Genomic DNA, 20,582 nt, shown 5'->3' on the forward strand with positions numbered 1-20,582 from the left:
TTTTATATAGCCCTTCGTACATCAGCTAATATCTGTGCTGGACAGAAACCCAGCCTAAAACCCCAAACAGCAAGCAATGCAGGTGTAGAAGCACGGTGGCTAGGAAAAACTCCCTAGAAAAGCCAAAACCTTGGAAGAAACCTAGAGAGGAACGAGGCTATGAGGGGTGGCCAGTCCTCTTCTGGCTGTGCCGGGTCCACACTAACCTGAGACTACTTTCTACTTCTTATAGAGGTAACTGTCCTGCTCTATAGAGGTAACTGTCCTGCTCTATAGAGACAACTGTCCTGCTCTATAGAGGTAACTGTCCTGCTCTAGAGGTAACTGTCCTGGTCTATAGAGGTAACTGTCCTGCTCTACAGAGATAACTGTCCTGGTCTACAGAGATAACTGTCCTGGTCTACAGAGATAACTGTCCTGCTCTAGAGGTAACTGTCCTGCTCTATAGAGGTAACTGTCCTGCTCTACAGAGGTAACTGTCCTGCTCTATAGAGGTAACTGTCCTGGTCTATAGAGGTAACTGTCCTGCTCTACAGAGATAACTGTCCTGGTCTATAGAGGTAACTGTCCTGGTCTATAGAGGTAACTGTCCTGCTCTACAGAGATAACTGTCCTGGTCTATAGAGGTAACTGTCCTGCTCTATAGAGGTAACTGTCCTGGTCTATAGATGTAACTCTCCTGCTCTACAGAGGTAACTGTCCTGCTCTACAGAGGTAACTGTCCTACTCTATATAGGTAACTGTCCTGCTCTATAGAGGTAACTGTCCTGCTCTATAGAGGTAACTGTCCTGCTCTACAGAGATAACTGTCCTGCTCTATAGAGGTAACTGTCCTGCTCTATAGAGGTAACTGTCCTGCTCTATAGAGGTAACTGTCCTGCTCTATAGAGGTAACTGTCCTGCTCTATAGAGGTAACTGTCCTGCTCTATAGAGGTAACTGTCCTGCTCTAGAGGTAACTGTCCTGGTCTATAGAGGTAACTGTCCTGCTCTATAGAGGTAACTGTCCTGCTCTACAGAGATAACTGTCCTGCTCTACAGAGGTAACTGTCCTGCTCTATAGAGGTAACTGTCCTGCTCTAGAGGTAACTGTCCTGGTCTATAGAGGTAACTGTCCTGCTCTATAGAGGTAACTGTCCTGCTCTACAGAGGTAACTGTCCTGCTCTATAGAGGTAACTGTCCTGCTCTATAGAGGTAACTGTCCTGCTCTATAGAGGTAACTGTCCTGCTCTATAGAGGTAACTGTCCTGCTCTATAGTGGTAACTGTCCTACTCTATAGAGGTAACTGTCCTGTTCTATAGAGGTAACTGTCCTACTCTATAGAGGTAACTGTCCTGCTCTACAGAGGTAACTGTCCTGCTCTACAGAGGTAACTGTCCTGCTCTATAGAGGTAACTGTCCTGCTCTATAGAGGTAACTGTCCTGCTCTATAGATGTAACTGTCCTACTCTATAGATGTAACTGTCCTGCTCTACAGAGGTAACTGTCCTGCTCTATAGAGGTAACTGTCCTGCTCTAGAGGTAACTGTCCTGGTCTATAGATGTAACTGTCCTGGTCTATAGAGGTAACTGTCCTGCTCTACAGAGGTAACTGTCCTGCTCTATAGAGGTAACTGTCCTGCTCTATAGAGGTAACTGTCCTGCTCTATAGAGGTAACTGTCCTGCTCTACAGAGGTAACTGTCCTGCTCTATAGAGGTAACTGTCCTGCTCTATAGAGGTAACTGTCCTGCTCTAGAGGTAACTGTCCTGGTCTATAGAGGTAACTGTCCTGCTCTACAGAGGTAACTGTCCTGCTCTATAGAGGTAACTGTCCTGCTCTACAGAGGTAACTGTCCTGCTCTATAGAGGTAACTGTCCTGCTCCATAGAGGTAACTGTCCTGCTCTATAGAGTTAACTGTCCTGCTCTACAGAGGTAACTGTCCTGCTCTACAGAGGTAACTGTCCTGCTCTATAGATGTAACTGTCCTGCTCTATAGATGTAACTGTCCTGCTCTATAGAGGTAACTGTCCTGCTCTAGAGGTAACTGTCCTGGTCTATAGAGGTAACTGTCCTGCTCTATAGATGTAACTGTCCTGCTCTATAGAGGTAACTGTCCTGCTCTATAGAGATAACTGTCCTGCTCTACAGAGGTAACTGTCCTGCTCTATAGATGTAACTGTCCTGCTCTATAGATGTAACTGTACTGCTCTATAGAGGTAACTGTCCTGCTCTATAGAGGTAACTGTCCTGCTCTATAGATGTAACTGTCCTGCTCTATAGATGTAACTGTCCTGCTCTATAGAGGTAACTGTCCTGCTCTATAGAGATAACTGTCCTGCTCTATAGAGGTAACTGTCCTGCTCTATAGAGGTAACTGTTCTGCTCTATAGAGGTAACTGTCCTTCCCTATAGAGGTAACTGTCCTGCCCTATAGAGGTAACTGTCCTGCTCTATAGAGATAACTGTCCTGCTCTATAGAGGTAACTGTCCTGCTCTATAGAGGTAACTGTCCTGCTCTATAGAGGTAACTGTCCTTCCCTATAGAGGTAACTGTCCTGCTCTATAGAGGTAACTGTCCTGCTCTATAGAGGTACCTGTCCTGCTCCATAGAGGTATTTCTCCTGCTGGATAGAGGTAACTGTCCTGCTCTATAGAGGTAACTGTCCTGCTCTATAGAGGTAACTGTCCTGCTCTATAGAGGTAACTGTCCTGCTCTATAGAGGTAACTGTACAGCTCTATAGCGGTAACTGTCCTGCTCTATAGAGATAACTGTCCTGCTCCATAGAGGTAAATGTCCTGTTCTATAGAGGTAACTGTCCTGCTCTATAGAGGTAACTGTCCTGCTCTATAGAGGTAACTGTCCTGCTCTATAGAGATAACTGTCCTGCTCTATAGCGGTAACTGTCCTGCTCTATAGAGGTAACTGTCCTGCTCCATAGATGTAACTGTCCTGCTCTATAGAGGTAACTGTCCTGCTCTATAGAGGTAACTGTCCTGCTCTGTAGAGGTAACTGTCCTACTCTATAGAGGTAACTGTCCTGCTCTATAGATGTAACTGTCCTGCTCTATAGAGGTAACTGTCCTGCTCTATAGAGATAACTGTCCTGCTCTATAGAGGTAACTGTCCTGCTCTATAGAGGTAACTGTCCTGCTCTATAGAGGTAACTGTCCTGCTCTATAGAGGTAACTGTCCTGCTCTATAGAGGTAACTGTCCTGCTCTATAGAGGTAACTGTCCTGCTCTATAGAGGTAACTGTCCTGCTCTATAGAGGTAACTGTCCTGCTCTATAGAGGTAACTGTCCTGCTCTACAGAGATAACTGTCCTGCTCTATAGAGGTAACTGTCCTGCTCTATAGAGGTAACTGTCCTGCTCTATAGAGGTAACTGTCCTGCTCTATAGAGGTAACTGTCCTGCTCTAGAGGTAACTGTCCTGGTCTATAGAGGTAACTGTCCTGCTCTATAGAGGTAACTGTCCTGCTCTACAGAGATAACTGTCCTGCTCTACAGAGGTAACTGTCCTGCTCTATAGAGGTAACTGTCCTGCTCTAGAGGTAACTGTCCTGGTCTATAGAGGTAACTGTCCTGCTCTATAGAGGTAACTGTCCTGCTCTACAGAGGTAACTGTCCTGCTCTATAGAGGTAACTGTCCTGCTCTATAGAGGTAACTGTCCTGCTCTATAGAGGTAACTGTCCTGCTCTATAGAGGTAACTGTCCTGCTCTATAGTGGTAACTGTCCTACTCTATAGAGGTAACTGTCCTGTTCTATAGAGGTAACTGTCCTACTCTATAGAGGTAACTGTCCTACTCTATAGAGGTAACTGTCCTGCTCTATAGAGGTAACTGTCCTGCTCTATAACTGTCCTACTCTATAGAGGTAACTGTCCTGCTCTATAGAGGTAACTGTCCTGCTCTACAGAGGTAACTGTCCTGCTCTATAGAGGTAACTGTCCTGCTCTATAGAGGTAACTGTCCTGCTCTATAGAGGTAAATGTCCTGCTCTATAGATGTAACTGTCCTACTCTATAGATGTAACTGTCCTGCTCTACAGAGGTAACTGTCCTGCTCTATAGAGGTAACTGTCCTGCTCTAGAGGTAACTGTCCTGGTCTATAGATGTAACTGTCCTGGTCTATAGAGGTAACTGTCCTGCTCTACAGAGGTAACTGTCCTGCTCTATAGAGGTAACTGTCCTGCTCTATAGAGGTAACTGTCCTGCTCTATAGAGGTAACTGTCCTGCTCTACAGAGGTAACTGTCCTGCTCTATAGAGGTAACTGTCCTGCTCTATAGAGGTAACTGTCCTGCTCTAGAGGTAACTGTCCTGGTCTATAGAGGTAACTGTCCTGCTCTACAGAGGTAACTGTCCTGCTCTATAGAGGTAACTGTCCTGCTCTACAGAGGTAACTGTCCTGCTCTATAGAGGTAACTGTCCTGCTCCATAGAGGTAACTGTCCTGCTCTATAGAGGTAACTGTCCTGCTCTACAGAGGTAACTGTCCTGCTCTACAGAGGTAACTGTCCTGCTCTATAGATGTAACTGTCCTGCTCTATAGATGTAACTGTCCTGCTCTATAGAGGTAACTGTCCTGCTCTAGAGGTAACTGTCCTGGTCTATAGAGGTAACTGTCCTGCTCTATAGATGTAACTGTCCTGCTCTATAGATGTAACTGTACTGCTCTATAGAGGTAACTGTCCTGCTCTATAGAGGTAACTGTCCTGCTCTATAGATGTAACTGTCCTGCTCTATAGATGTAACTGTCCTGCTCTATAGAGGTAACTGTCCTGCTCTATAGAGATAACTGTCCTGCTCTATAGAGGTAACTGTCCTGCTCTATAGAGGTAACTGTCCTGCTCTATAGAGGTAACTGTCCTTCCCTATAGAGGTAACTGTCCTGCCCTATAGAGGTAACTGTCCTGCTCTATAGAGATAACTGTCCTGCTCTATAGAGGTAACTGTCCTGCTCTATAGAGGTAACTGTCCTGCTCTATAGAGGTAACTGTCCTTCCCTATAGAGGTAACTGTCCTGCTCTATAGAGGTAACTGTCCTGCTCTATAGAGGTACCTGTCCTGCTCCATAGAGGTATTTCTCCTGCTCGATAGAGGTACCTGTCCTGCTCTATAGAGGTAACTGTCCTGCTCTATAGAGGTAACTGTCCTGCTCTATATAGGTAACTGTCCTGCTCTATAGAGGTAACTGTACAGCTCTATAGCTGTAACTGTCCTGCTCTATAGAGATAACTGTCCTGCTCCATAGAGGTAAATGTCCTGTTCTATAGAGGTAACTGTCCTGCTCTATAGAGGTAACTGTCCTGCTCTATAGAGGTAACTGTCCTGCTCTATAGAGATAACTGTCCTGCTCTATAGCGGTAACTGTCCTGCTCTATAGAGGTAACTGTCCTGCTCCATAGATGTAACTGTCCTGCTCTATAGAGGTAACTGTCCTGCTCTATAGAGGTAACTGTCCTGCTCTATAGAGGTAACTGTCCTACTCTATAGAGGTAACTGTCCTGCTCTATAGATGTAACTGTCCTGCTCTATAGAGGTAATTGTCCTGCTCTATAGAGATAACTGTCCTGCTCTATAGAGGTAACTGTCTTGCTCTATAGAGGTAACTGTCCTGCTCTATAGAGGTAACTGTCCTGCTCTATAGAGGTAACTGTCCTGCTCTATAGAGGTAACTGTCCTGCTCTATAGAGGTAACTGTCCTGCTCTATAGAGGTAACTGTCCTGCTCTATAGAGATAACTGTCCTGTTCTATAGAGGTAACTGTCCTGCTCTATAGAGGTAACTGTCCTGCTCTATAGAGGTAACTGTCCTGCTCTATAGAGGTAACTGTCCTGCTCTATAGAGGTAACTGTCCTGCTCTATAGAGGTAACTGTCCTGCTCTACCATCAATATTAACCCTGAGACTACTTCCTACTTATTTTAGAGGTAACTGTCCTGCTCTAGTCTCCATCACTTCTATTTGACAGACAAACAAACATAGGTGTAAAACCAATCTGAGGGCAATAGTGGCCCATATGGAGAGATACCCCATCTGTCTGACCTTAAACACCCAGACCTGGTCTCTCTGTGTGAGACCATGTTGGTTTTCTTGGGCCTGCATCTGGGGAGAAGAATTCAATAATACTGTTCTGAGGGCCTGGAGGGGACAGGGGTGTTACTGTGTCACTTCATGTCTGTCCTCTGTCTAGGCTGGGGTATGCACACACGCACACATGCACGAGCACACACGCACGCACACACACACACCAACTCTAGAGCTTTCCCCCCAAAATATCAACAAAGGTATTTGGTTGTTGAATGTTTGACTCACCACAGCTTCCTCAGTTCCTGTTCTCTTAAAGCCTACCTTGGGAATCTGAAGCTGAGGTTGCTGAAGGGTTGCTATTTGCTGCAGTTGAACTGAGGGCAGTTCTCAAAACCCAAGATGTAAAATGGATTATTTTCAGAAGGCCAGTCTACCTGTTCTCTCTTATTCCGTGGTTAATATTTTACTTCCACACCAAGGACGGTGGTCTTGCAATGTAATATGTGTGTTTTTTGTACTTCTTCAGCTAGTACCTCAGCTCACTGTAATGCTATGACAGCGAACCCCCCCTCTACCCCTCCCTCGCTCCTCTGGGAGAGCTTATCTTTCCCCGGTCTGTCCTTGTTACCCTCCACAGTCTATGAGATGAGCAGGAGTCCCCGTCATCTCCTCCAGACATCTTTATTCTCAATGAAAAGATGTGCGTGAAAACGTGTTGTCTCTCGTTGAATGACAACAAAGACTGAAGGATTCCTACTATTGACCAATCCACGACGAAGGGGGGTAGACTTCGGCTACCGGCTCCAGCTTGCCTCAAGAGAAAGTGTTGTGTCCCCGATCAACCCTAAAAAACCCTCGCCGAAGTCCAAAACCAACAAAAACGTCACAAAATGTCGTCATAATATATGCACTTACTCTTCCGAACCGTTTCGGCCGGGAAGCATGCACATGCATTTACAGACGCTATGGCTGCACAGAGAGGCTCTCTGCACTGATCCAAAATGGCCATGAGAGACCATTTTCCTATAGTGTAGACAGAAATAAATCAGCCAGATATACATTAATGGAGAATCCTGACCGCATTTTTAATCTCTATCTGGAAATACTTTGACTGTGGCCATTCAGTTTGCATCGGCAGTTGATCTGGTTCTTGGTCGACCAGTGGATATGACATATTCTCCCCGATAGATCATTCATTGTAATAAAGGCCTTTGATCTTTATCACTCATTCTGGTAAGAGTGCCTTGAATGCGCTTTGTCCACACAGGTCTACCATTTTGTGACTTATACGTTTATAAGTCAATTCTGTTCCATTTTTTGGAGGGATTCCTTCAGACAAACTCAGTGGATTAATAATAATTTGTGTCACAGGCTTCTGTTTCGACGCCATTCTTCCTCCTTCTTAAAATGTACCCCTCCCCCCTATTTCACTTCCCACACCCCCTGGGTTAATTAGAAGTCCCCCTTCCTACCTCCTTTCTTCTATCCCTCCGTCCCATCAGAGCTTTGCACTCCTAATGCGCAGCAGCTCCGCTTTCCCTCAGGAAGACTTGAGACAGACAGACATAGAGACAGGGAACCTTCAAAGAGCCACTCTAAATAGACTGTGTATGTAGCCGACATCATAAATGAGTAAAGATAATCTGCCTAGCGCCCCCCCCCCCCGTTCCCCTCAAACCCCCTCATCTCCTCCTCCTCCTCCACCCCACCCCAAACTCACAACCCAACAATAGCATCAGCCCCAACAACTAAACCGACAAACAAACAAACTCCAAAACCTCGATCAGCAGGAGGGGAGAGAAAAAGAGAAACGCTCGACTGACAAAATAACGACGCCAACAACAACAACAACAACAGAGGAAGAAAAGAGGCCTCCGAATTCAATTACAAGGAAATGAAAGTCAGAGATAACATGCTGGTGTCAACAGGCTGCCCGGCTACTCTGTTCTATTCTTCTGTGTTCTATTCTTCTGTGCTTTATTCTTATGTGCTCTATTCTTCTGTGCTCTATTCTTCTATGTTCTCTTCTTCTATGTTCTATTCTTCTATGTTCTATTATTCTATGTTCTCTTCTTCTGTGTTCAATTCTGTGTTCTCTTCTGTGTTCTATTCTTCTGTGTTCTATTCTTCTGTGTTCTATTCTTCTGTGTTCTATTCTTCTGTGTTCTATTCTTCTGTGTTCTATTCTTCTGTGTTCTATACTTCTGTGTTCTATACTTCTGTGTTCTATACTTCTGTGTTCTATTATTCTGTGTTCTATTCTTCTGTGTTCCATTTGGTGTTCTATTCTTCTGTGTTCTATTCAGTGTTTTATTCTTCTGTTTTCTATTCGGTTTTCTATTCTTCAGTGTTTTATTCAGTGTTCTATTCTTCTGTGTTCTATTCAGTGTTCTCTTCTTTTGTGTTCTATTCTCCTGTGTTCTATTCTTCTGTGTTCTATTCTTATATGTTCTATTTGTCTGTGTTCTATTCTTCTATGTTCTATTCCTCTGTGTTCTATTCTTCTGTGTTCTATTCAGTGTTCTATTCAGTGTTCTATTCAGTGTTCTATTCTTCTGTGTTCTATTCTTCTGTGTTCTATTCTTCTGTCTTCTCTTCTTCTTTGTTCTATTCTGTGTTCTATTCAGTGTTCTATTCAGTGTTCTATTATTCTGTGTTCTCTTCTTCTTTGTTCTATTCTGTGTTCTCTTCTTCTTTGTTCTATTCTGTGTTCTATTCTTATGTGTTCTATTATTCTGTGTTCTATTCTGTGTTCTATTCTTCTGTGTTCTATTCAGTGATATTCTTCTGTGTTCTATTCTTCTGTGTTCTATTCTGTGTTCTATTCTTCTGTGTTCTATTCAGTGTTCTATTCTTCTTTGTTATATTCGGTGTTCTATTATTCTGTGTTCTATTCAGTGTTCTATTCTTCTGTGTTCTATTCTTCTGTGTTCTATTCAGTGTTCTATTCAGTGTTCTATTCTTCTGTGTTCTCTTCTTCTTTGTTCTATTCTGTGTTCTATTCAGTGTTCTATTCAGTGTTCTATTCTTCTGTGTTCTCTTCTTCTTTGTTCTATTCTGTGTTCTCTTCTTCTTTGTTCTATTCTGTGTTCTATTCTGTGTTCTATTATTCTGTGTTCTATTATTCTGTGTTCTATTCTGTGTTCTATTCTTCTGTGTTCTATTCAGTGTTCTCTTCTTCTTTGTTCTATTCTTCTGTGTTCTATTCTTCTGTGTTCTATTCTTCTGTGTTCTATTTTGCGTTCTATTCTTCCTGGTTGTGATGGACCTCTGTCCTAGAGCTGACGGATGGAGAGAGGATCTGGATTTTCTCTGCAGGAGACAATGGAGCCAATGTGTGTGGGTTGGATCACCACGGTGACATAGGGTTCCAGAGTGAAGAAGGTTAGTGCTATCCGGGATCTTTGAGACATCCCTAGCCTAACCTTAACCCTAACCCTTACCTAACCCTAAACCTTACCTTAACCATGTTAAATTTGAACTTCAATTCGATTTTTCAGAGAGTAGAGAGAGGCCGCGTTACTCCTGGATATCACTCCACAGAGGCAGGGTTTGGGATTTCATACTGTGGAGTGGGTGTATTTTCTTAGAGTTAACCATAAACAAACTTTTGTGAACTTTTTCTCATTGAACCACGAATTCCCTAGAGACAGTAGTAATTGGCGGTATAGGATGAGACAACAGGCACGCAACAGGAGAATCAACCAGCGGGCTCAAACTTTTACTGGAGAAAACACTCAATTTGAATCAGACCTTTCTGAATTATTCTGAAACTCTGTGAGAACCAGTCTCTTTAGCTAACGTTCCACTCCTTGCCATTGCCAAAGACACATGACATGGACTACAGGGAGTGAGTTCGCTAAAGAGAATGGTTGCCAGGCTAGTGAAACACCCATTGGTGTGTAAGAACAGCATCATTATTAATATGACAATTCAACCATTACTGAATCATTCAACCATCATTCAACCATTACTGAATCATTCAACCATCATTCAACCATTACTGAATCATTCAACCATCATTCAACCATTACTGAATCATTCAACCATCATTCAACTATTACTGAATCATTCAACCATCATTCAACCATTACTGACTCATTCAACCATCATTCAACCATTACTGACTCATTCCTTGCCTTCTCGGGATAATGGTTCTAACAGTGTGGATAGATCCAGCTCAGTAAGATCAGGGATCAGAAACAGAAAATGTCTTCCTTGTAGTCACCATGGTGGAGGGAGTTGACATAACTACTGTAGAATACAGTGGAGAGAGAGACACCAAGTGAGAGTTTTTGTTTTGGCAACAATAATATAACCAATATATCTAATATGACCAACCATTTTATTTGTCGTTGGCTATTCATGATTAAGTAGCAGTAGGACTGCTATGTAATACATGGTTGGGTGGTATACTGACTCATAGAACATGATGCCCTGCAACAAAACAACCATATTATTTTACTCTCTCACTTTCTCTCCCTCTTCCACTGTATTCCTTTAGTTCATCTGATACTTTAATCCCTCCCTCCCTCCCTCCCTCCCTCCCTCCCTCCCTCCCTCCCTCCCTAAGGTCCTACCTGAGGGGAAGCGTTCAATGACGGGCTGGCTGTCCACCTGCAGGGTAGCGTTGCCACCGCTGCGTGTGAAGCGCACCACGTGGTATTTGCCGTCGCTCACCATCACCGCGCTCTCCTCGATGACGATGTCGTCCGTTCCCACGTTGAAGATGACGCCGATCCTTCCCTGTTCCTAGGAAAGAGAGAGAGAGAGAGAGAGAGAGAGAGAGAGAGAGAGAGAGAGAGAGAGAGAGAAAGGGTTAGAGGGAGAGAACACGTTTCATCTGTGTTCAGTGTGTACAGGTGAAAGGTGAAAGGTGTGTCCAGTGTCTGTATATGAACGCGCAGGTTTCAAACCCGGGTCCAGGTCTTCCGGTGGAGCTTAGGACCATGTTATCCCCCTGAGCTAAAGCCTACAGTCAGCATTATCTCTGGAAGCTTTCGCGACATTATTTTCAGATCTCAGAAAAGATTACCCATCACTTTTGTGTAGTTCAGCAACCCAGGTCTACTGAACATACATAAAAGGGCTATCCAAGTATGCCAATGTATTTCCATAAAGTCTGTCCAACATAAACCTTCTACAGCATGACAGGTACCGTGCAGTGGCCAGTGTCCCAGTGTGTGTTCTGATCACTGTTGGGGTATAATGGTGTGCAGTCATGCTTCAGCCAGGTTGAGTGTAGAATGGACTACTCTATTACATTTAACATTCACCACCCTCTTTAGGTCCTCTCCCTCTTCTCCTCTCTCTCCTTCTCTCTCCCTCTTCTCCTCTCTCTCTCTCTCTCTCCTCTCCTCTCTCTCCCTCCTCTCCTCTCTCTCCCTCCTCTCCCTCTCCTCTCCCTCTCCTCCTCTCTCTCTCTCTCTCCCTCTCTCCTCTCCTCTCCTCTCTCTCCTCCTCTCCCTCTCATCCTCTCTCTCATCCTCTCTCTCTCATCCTCTCTCTCTCTCTCTCTCTCTCCTCTCTCTCTTCTCTCCTTTCTCTCCTCCTCTCTCTCTCCTCCTTCTCACTCTCTCCTCCTCTCTCTCCTCTCCTCCTCTCTCTCTCCTCTCCCTCTCTCTCCTCCTCACTCTCTACTCTCCTCCTCTCTTTCTCCTCTCCTCCTCTCTCCACTCTCTCTCTACTCTCCTCCTCTCTCTCTCCTCTCCCTCCTCTCCTATCTCTCTCTACTCTCCTCCTCTCTCTCTTTCTCCTCACCCCTCTCTCTCTACTCACTCTCTCTACTCACCCTCTCTCTCTCTACTCTCCTCCTCTCTCTCTTTCTCCTCTCCCTCCCTCCCTCTCTCTCTACTCACTCTCTCTACTCACCCTCTCTCTCTCTACTCTCCTCCTCTCTTTCTCCTCTCCACCTCTCTCTCTCTACTCTCCTCCTCTCCATCTCCTCCTCTCTCTTTCTCCCATCTATTAGTGTTGACAGCCTCCTACTGCTTCAACTTTATTACAGTCTACCCACCTCTCTCTCTCTCCTCTCACATCCCTCACTCCCTCTTTACCCCCCCCTCTCCTCCTCTCCTCTCCCCTCTCCTTGTAGTCACCATGGTGGAGGGAGTTGACATAACTACTGTAAAATACAGTGGAGAGAGAGACACCAAGTGAGAGTTTTTGTTTTGGCAACAATAATATAACCAATATATCTAATATGACCAACCATTTTATTTGTCGTTGGCTATTCATGATTAAGTAGCAGTAGGACTGCTATGTAATACATGGTTGGGTGGTATACTGACTCATAGAACATGATGCCCTGCAACAAAACAACCATATTATTTTACTCTCTCACTTTCTCTCCCTCTTCCACTGTATTCCTTTAGTTCATCTGATACTTTAATCTCTCTCCTCCTCTCTCTCTCTTCTACCATCCCTCGCTCCCTCATTTACCCTCTCCTCCTCTCCTCCTCCCCTCATCTCCAGTCCCCAGGAAAGGTCAGTCATTTACAGAGTTACTCTGGCTGCCACGGAGAGATGGTGGGCACGACACACACACACACACACACACACACACACACACACACACACACACACACACACACACACACACACACACACACACACACACACACACACACACACACACACACACACACACACACACACACACACACACTCTCTAGCTTCTGCTGTGCCTGTTCACTGCTGTGGTATGGCAGACGGTTCATTCCCATTGGACCCCTGTCCGTGCCTTTTCCCACAGCACTTCCTGGTTTGACACAAGAGGTCAAGCTCGTTTGCTGGAGTGGGTCGCGGCGCGCAGCATGCCACTATCTGTCCGCTCCAGACCTCCACTATCTGTCCGCTCCAGACCCCCACTATCTGTCCGCTCCAGACCCCCACTATCTGTCCGCTCCAGACCCCCACTATCTGTCCGCTCCAGACCCCCACTATCTGTCCGCTCCAGACCCCCACTATCTGTCCGCTCCAGACTCCCACTATCTGTCCGCTCCAGACCCCCACTATCTGTCCGCTCCAGACCCCCACTATCTGTCCTCTCCAGACCCCCACTATCTGTCCGCTCCATACCCCCACTATCTGTCCTCTCCAGACCCCCACTATCTGTCCGCTCCAGACCCCCACTATCTGTCCGCTCCATACCTCCACTATCTGTCCGCTCCAGACCCCCACTATCTGTCCGCTCCAGACCCCCACTATCTGTCCGCTCCAGACCCCCACTATCTGTCCGCTCCAGACCCCCACTATCTGTCCTCTCCAGACCCCCACTATCTGTCCGCTCCATACCCCCACTATCTGTCCTCTCCAGACCCCCACTATCTGTCCGCTCCAGACCCCCACTATCTGTCCGCTCCATACCCCCACTATCTGTCCTCTCCAGACCCCCACTATCTGTCCGCTCCAGACCTCCACTATCTGTCCGCTCCAGACCCCCACTATCTGTCCGCTCCAGACCCCCACTATCTGTCCGCTCCAGACCCCCACTATCTGTCCGCTCCAGACCCCCACTATCTGTCCGCTCCAGACCCCCACTATCTGTCCGCTCCAGACCCCCACTATCTGTCCGCTCCAGACCCCCACTATCTGTCCGCTCCAGACCCCCACTATCTGTCCGCTCCAGACCCCCACTATCTGTCCTCTCCAGACCCCCACTATCTGTCCGCTCCAGACCCCCACTATCTGTCCGCTCCAGACCCCCACTATCTGTCCGCTCCAGATCCCCACTATCTGTCCTCTCCAGACCCCCACTATCTGTCCGCTCCAGACCCCCACTATCTGTCCTCTCCAGACCCCCACTATCTGTCCGCTCCATACCCCCACTATCTGTCCTCTCCAGACCCCCACTATCTGTCCGCTCCAGACCCCCACTATCTGTCCGCTCCAGACCCCCACTATCTGTCCGCTCCAGACCCCCACTATCTGTCCGCTCCAGACCCCCACTATCTGTCCGCTCCAGACCCCCACTATCTGTCCGCTCCAGACCCCCACTATCTGTCCGCTCCAGACCCCCACCCCGCAAACATCTCCATTGATTCCTTTATCTAATTAGCTATGTGAATTTATTTAGCGGAAAACCTTCCCCGCATGCCACCATTTAGTGAGCTTCAACTATGGCTTTAGCTTGCCGCACTGTTTGAATTATTCATTCAATATTTTAGGAACATATAAAAATAGCTGCTAAAATGTTAAAAGGACTAAAGTATCGAGTTAATGGAGTAAATAAGAGCAAGAGGTTGTGATGTAAATGAATGAGTTGTGTAATCACAGTCAAATATGTGCATTCTAACACGTACTTCGGGATAAAATAGTACCGTTATTCAACGAGAAGCGCGATTGGTTGACATGGACGATTAAGACCCTAATTGTGGTGTTGTCACTGGCTGTGTTTGGAGCATGATTAATGTCTTAAAAGGGCTCAACAGTGGCTGAGCCACATGTAACCAATCAAACTGTCTGCCGGGTGACTGAAGCGTGTTCATCTTGAATAGTGTTACCTACTGCACCCACTAAAACAGAGGCTTAAGTACAATCTACATATCCATTGAGTTGAATTGTTGACATTAAACAGCTACTTTGATGGGGGAAAACCGATGGAGCGGTGACCTAAGTCCCTTAGTGTACCGCAGGGATGCCAATCTCAAGCCCTCAAAGAGTACATGGCTCCTTGGCACTTCATCAATCAATTAAAGTTATTGACTGACCAGAGAATCCATATTGCCCTACCTGGCTTCCTGTGTGTAAATCCACTATTGAATAGCTGCGAACAAGCAGACACGTCGGCAATTGATGATTGATGCCACTTTATCAAACCACCGTTTTACTCTCAGAGAAAAACAACAAAATGGCGGAGGTTAGCCAAATGCTAACAGAGTGCAGTGAACAGTAGCTAAGGACTCCTCCCGTCACACCACTGCCCGCCCACAATGAAGCGCTAAGGCTAATTGCATTGCCTTTTTCATCAAGAATTAATTCAATGTTCCACTCTGCAATCATTTTCTCTGGGAAATGAATCTCCTGTTTTTGCGTATTAGCAGAGGGGGAAGCGCATGGAGGAAACATCATTTGTGAGAGATTAGAATACAGAGAGATTAGCATTAAGGTTCCTCAACATTAGGGCTTCTTCTTCTCTGGTCCCAGCACTGGGGAATGTATCGACTCCATTACACAAAGCAGCCGGCGGGAATCGCTGCTTTTTAAAGGTGTTTCTGTGTTGCCATAATGACATTTTAATGGCCGTTCCATTAAATAGGAAACTCCACTCAAAAACATAATTTTGTTTTCATTAGTCCACTGTTGATACAGTCCCAAAATGTTTTGCATGTCAGCAGTCAAGTTTTCAAGATATTGGACTTTCAAGAGGAAAAGGTCACCGGCCACATCATCATGATGATGCAAAATGCGGAATATCTCTGGATGGAAAATAACCATAATCCTGTATAACTGGGGGAGCTCATGCCCATACAGTAACAGTGACATGAAGGGAGAGGTCATGCCCATACAGAAACAGTGAAATGAAGGGAGAGGGAAGGGAAGGGGAAGATGGCTCAGGACCAGTACACAACTCTCTGTGGTGGAATACACACCTCGCTGTGCTGGAATACACACCTCTCTGTGGTGGAATATAAACCTCTCTGTGGTGGAATACACACCTATCTGTGGTGGAATACACACCTCTCTGTGGTGGAATACACACCTCTCTGTGGTGGAATACACATCTCTCTGTGGTGGAATACACACCTCTCTGTGTTGGAATACCCATCTCTCGGTGGTGGAATACACACATCTCTGTGGTGGAATACACACCTATCTGTGGTGGAATACACACCTATCTGTGGTGGAATATAAACCTCTCTGTGGTGGAATACACACCTATCTGTGGTGGAATACACACCTATCTGTGGTGGAATATAAACCTCTCTGTGGTGGAATACACACCTCTCTGTGGTGGAATACACACCTCTCTGTGGTGGAATACACACATCGCTGTGCTGGAATACACACATCTCTGTGGTGGAATACACACCTATCTGTGGTGGAATACACACCTCTCTGTGGTGGAATATAAATCTCTCTGTAGTGGAATACACACCTCTCTGTGGTGGAATATAAACCTCTCTGTGGTGGAATACACAACTCTCTGTGGTTTCCCTTTAAAAGCTTTAGGCAGTTTTAGGAGGATCCACAAATCTCTCATGGTCAAATGTTGTGTCCAGTCGGGTTTTAGAGTCAGGTGCTACTGTTATAAGAAGGGCCCAGAGTTGTTCCTGACCACCTGATCTTACTAGTCATAACTGTAGGCCCTAGCGTATATTTAGAACAAAATATATTGTACATCGGTGTCAGAAAATGGGACGTAAAAACCTAGGCTACAGAGAGCATTTCAGAGGGGATATTTGGAAATGTCCGTGCAGGGAATGTGAACCGAGGCCCCTGCGTCTGTGTGTGTACAGGTGTGTGCTGGGGTTATCAGTCCGTCCCTAAGGGGGCTTTGCCGTCGATCAGACAAAACTAAAGTGTGAGAGAAAGACATGAAGAAAGAGAGTGGCAAAGGTAGAAAATGAAGGATAGAATAACAAATGGGGAAGAATGAAATAGCATTACCTGATGAAAACAAGAACACGGGGAACCTGAATGATCTCCGAGGGCTTGAGGTGCACAGTGATCAAAGCGTCTGTTGAAGATGTCAAGCTGGCTTTTCTTCTTTTTTTTTTTTTTTTACACATCAGTATAGTCAATTAAGACGGGGAGAAGTAAAAGACAGAAAAAGAGACAACGGTTTGCTGCGATTTTCATGGATTGGTTTCCTGCATTTCTTCCCTAAGTGGCTCACGCATAGAACAACGGTTCCATTAGTAGGACTGACAGTCTTGCTTTCTCTCCTCTCTCATCCCCCTATCTTTACCCCTCCGCTACTCCATCTCTTTATTATCCCTCTAAGTGTGATGCCAGAAAAGAGGAGGAAGTGTAAGGAGCCAATCATGACTGCCAGTAGACGGAGGTTGGTAGAGGATGACAATTATTTAGTTTACAAACTGAAGGTAGGTATGTGGATATATTGCCATGAAAATATACATTCAAAATAAATGTGTTTCATTTCTTAAAGTGAAAGTGGCCTGTATCACTGTGTTTCATTCAGATTAGATATGGGTCATATCGCTTAACCCACAGGGATGGATTTATGTAGTATACAAGGTCATCCTTACGTCATGCTACATATAGGGGGATGCCAGGATGATAACGGTAATGACTGTATGACGCTAATCAGAACTCGGAAATTAATGTTAGAATGGGCATAATGGGATTGAGTTTGTCAGGGGCTGCTTTAGGAGAGTGGTCTCTCTCTCACCATCTCCCTCTCTCCTCCATCTCCCTCTCTCTCTCTCTCCCCCATCTCCCATCTCCCTCTCTCTCTTGTCCCCATCTCCCTCTCTCTCTCTCCCCATCTCTCTCTCTCTCTCTCTCTCCCCAATCTCCCTCTCTCTCTCTCTTCCCCATCTCCCTCTCTCTCTCCCACCCATCTCCCTCTCTCTCTCGCCCCCACCCCCCCTCTCTCGTCCCATCTCTCTCTCTCTCTCACCCAATCTCCCTCTCTCTCTCTCCCCATCTCCCCCCTCTCTCTCTCTCTCCCCCATATCTCTCTTGTCCCCATCTCCCTCTCTCTCCCCATCTCCCTCTCTCTCTCTCGTCCCATCTCTCTCTCTCTCTCTCTCTCACCCCAATCTCCCTCTCTCTCTCTCCTCATCTCCCCCCTCTCTCTCTCTCTCCCCCATATCTCTCTTGTCCCCCATATCTCTCTTGTCCCCATCTCCCTATCTCCCTCTCTCTCTCTCTCTCTCGTCCCCATCTCGCTCTCTCTCCCACATCTCTCTCTCTCTCTCTCCATCTCCCCCCCATCTCTCTCTCTCTGTGTTACGTAACCATAAAGAATAGGTTGTTATGTAAGACTAGGCCATAGACCAGCAGTTCAACCCTTTTTACATTCACAGCTAAAACACTTCCAGGACTCATTTGTATGTTTGTCTTTATCTGCGGCAGTCACCTTGAGAAAGTTTCCCCCATCTCTTCATCTTAATAGCACTTTATCTCTCTCTTCCTCTCTCTCTCTTTCTGACGCCCTCCCTCCTCCTCTTCCCTTCTCTTCATCTTAATAGCACTTTATCTCTCTCTTCCTCTCTCTCTCTTTCTGACGCCCTCCCTCCTCCTCTTCCCTTCTCTTCATCTTAATAGCACTTTATCTCTCTCTTCCTCTCTCTCTCTTTCTGACGCCCTCCCTCCTCCTCTTCCCTTCTCTTCATCTTAATAGCACTTTATCTCTCTCTTCCTCTCTCTCTCTCTGACGCCCTCCCTCCTCCTCTTCCCTTCTCTTCATCTTAATAGCACTTTATCTCTCTCTTCCTCTCTCTCTCTTTCTGACGCCCTCCCTCCTCCTCTTCCCTTCTCTTCATCTTAATAGCACTTTATCTCTCTCTTCCTCTCTCTCTCTCTCTGACGCCCTCCCTCCTCCTCTTCCCTTCTCTTCATCTTAATAGCACTTTATCTCTCTCTTCCTCTCTCTCTCTCTCTCTGACGCCCTCCCTCCTCCTCTTCATCTTAATAGCACTTTATCTCTCTCTTCCTCTCTCTCTCTCTCTGACGCCCTCCCTCTTCCTCTTCCCTTCTCTTCATCTTAATAGCACTTTATCTCTCTCTTCCGCTCTCTCTCTCTCTCTGACGCCCTCCCTCCTCCTCTTCCCTTCTCTTCATCTTAATAGCACTTTATCTCTCTCTTCCTCTCTCTCTCTCTCTGACGCCCTCCCTCCTCCTCTTCCCTTCTCTTCATCTTAATAGCACTTTATCTCTCTCTCTCTCTCTCTCTCTCTCTCTGACGCCCTCCCTCCTCCTCTTCCCTTCTCTTCATCTTAATAGCACTTTATCTCTCTCTTCCTCTCTCTCTCTCTCTCTGACGCCCTCCCTCCTCCTCTTCCCTTCTCTTCATCTTAATAGCACTTTATCTCTCTTCCTCTCTCTCTCTCTCTCTGACGCCCTCCCTCCTCCTCTTCCCTTCTCTTCCCGTGTATTTTATAGTCAGTGTCTCTGAGACAACGGCGTGAAACTGGGTCTATGATATAGGATTTCAGTACAAATCAATCAGTCAGAGAGCCTGGGAGTGGGAGGGGAACCATATCAGGCTGTGTGTGTGTGTGTGTGTGTGTGTGTCTGTCTGAGAGAGAAAGTGAGAGAGAATGTGTGTGTGTGTGTGTGTGTGTGTCGGTGTGACTGACTCACACTAGTCACAATAGACATGCTCAGTTGTCTCATTCTTCCTGTAGCGTTGATCAACGACAGCATTATGTAGGATACTCATTCCCAGAGATATTATACATCTGGACACTTCATCCTGATAGTATTAATGCCCTCCAGGGTCAACCCTTGACCCCAACACAGATGACAGCCAGTGAGACTGGGGAATGATGACATCGTTCAGCTCATGGTCCCGGAGGGTAGGACCCACCCTCTGACGCACCTTATATGTAAGCATGTACTACATACATACTGAGCATGCACACACACACACACACACACACACTAGCCAGTGTGCACAGATAAACACACATGGAAGGACCCCTGTGCCCTTGTGAGGGTGCCAGTGGTGTGTGAGTGTGTGTCGTGCTAGTGGTATGTGAGTGTGTGTCGTGCCAGTGGTGTGTGAGTGTGTGTCGTGCCAGTGGTGTGTGAGTGTGTCGTGCCAGTGGTGTGTGAGTGTGTGACGTGCCAGTGGTGTGTGAGTGTGTGTCGTGCCAGGGGTGTGTGAGTGTATGTCGTGCCAGTGGTGTGTGAGTGTGTGTCGTGCCAGTGGTGTGTGAGTGTTTGTCGTGCCAGGGGTGTGTTGAGCATGTAGAGTTTGCCCTGCGGCTTGGTTCCACCTGAACACACAGCTGAAGTGGGACGTGTTGAATGGCTGACAGGATGTTTGTATTTTGTCTGGGAGTGTGTGATCATGTGAGACAGGAGCTCTCGACAAAGATCAAAACAGGTTTGTTTGTGGACTCGCATATCTACGCTGTGTGTGGCTATGTGTGTATGTGTGTATAAAGTATGGGTGTGTGTGTGTGACTCTGTGTCTGCCTTCAATGTGTGTGTGTGTGTGTGTGTGTGTGTGTGTGTGTGTGTGTGTGTGTGTGTGTGTGTGTGTGTGTGTGTGTGTGTGTGTGTGTGTGTGTGTGTCTGTGTTCAATATGTATGTGTGTGTGTGTGTGTGTGTGTGTGTGTCTGCGTTCAATGTCTATGTGTGTGTTTGTGTGAGTGTTTGTGTTTGTCTGCGTTCAATGTATTGTGTGGGTCTGCGTTCAATGTGTATGTGTGTGTGTGTATTGTTAAGTGTGTGTGTGAGTGTTTGTGTGTGTGTGTGTGTCTGCGTTCAATGTGTATGTGTGTGTGTGTGTGTGTATTGTAAGTGTGTCTGTGTGTGTGTGTATTGTACGTGTGTGTATGTGTGTGTGAGTGTGTGTGCGTGTGTCTGCGTTCAACTTGTATGTGTGTGTGTATTGTAAGTGTGTGTTTGTGTGTGTCTGCGT

At 46.1% G+C, this 20,582-nt stretch overlaps 1 protein-coding gene across 15 annotated transcripts in view; it reads right to left on the reverse strand.

Annotated features, from left to right (window-relative positions):
* The window catches only part of LOC129865839 (neurexin-2-like), a 1,012,026-nt gene that overhangs the window by 56,526 nt on the left and 934,918 nt on the right, over positions 1 to 20,582 (reverse strand). For all 15 annotated transcript variants that reach the window (XM_055938878.1, XM_055938873.1, XM_055938874.1 and 12 more), the window contains one exon: positions 10,599 to 10,770. In XM_055938878.1, the coding sequence (XP_055794853.1) occupies positions 10,599 to 10,770 (172 nt within the window). The remainder of the gene's footprint in view (positions 1 to 10,598; positions 10,771 to 20,582) is intronic.

Source organism: Salvelinus fontinalis, chromosome 11, assembly GCF_029448725.1.
Source record: "Salvelinus fontinalis isolate EN_2023a chromosome 11, ASM2944872v1, whole genome shotgun sequence".
In the NCBI taxonomy this organism is placed as follows: Eukaryota; Metazoa; Chordata; class Actinopteri; order Salmoniformes; family Salmonidae; genus Salvelinus; species Salvelinus fontinalis.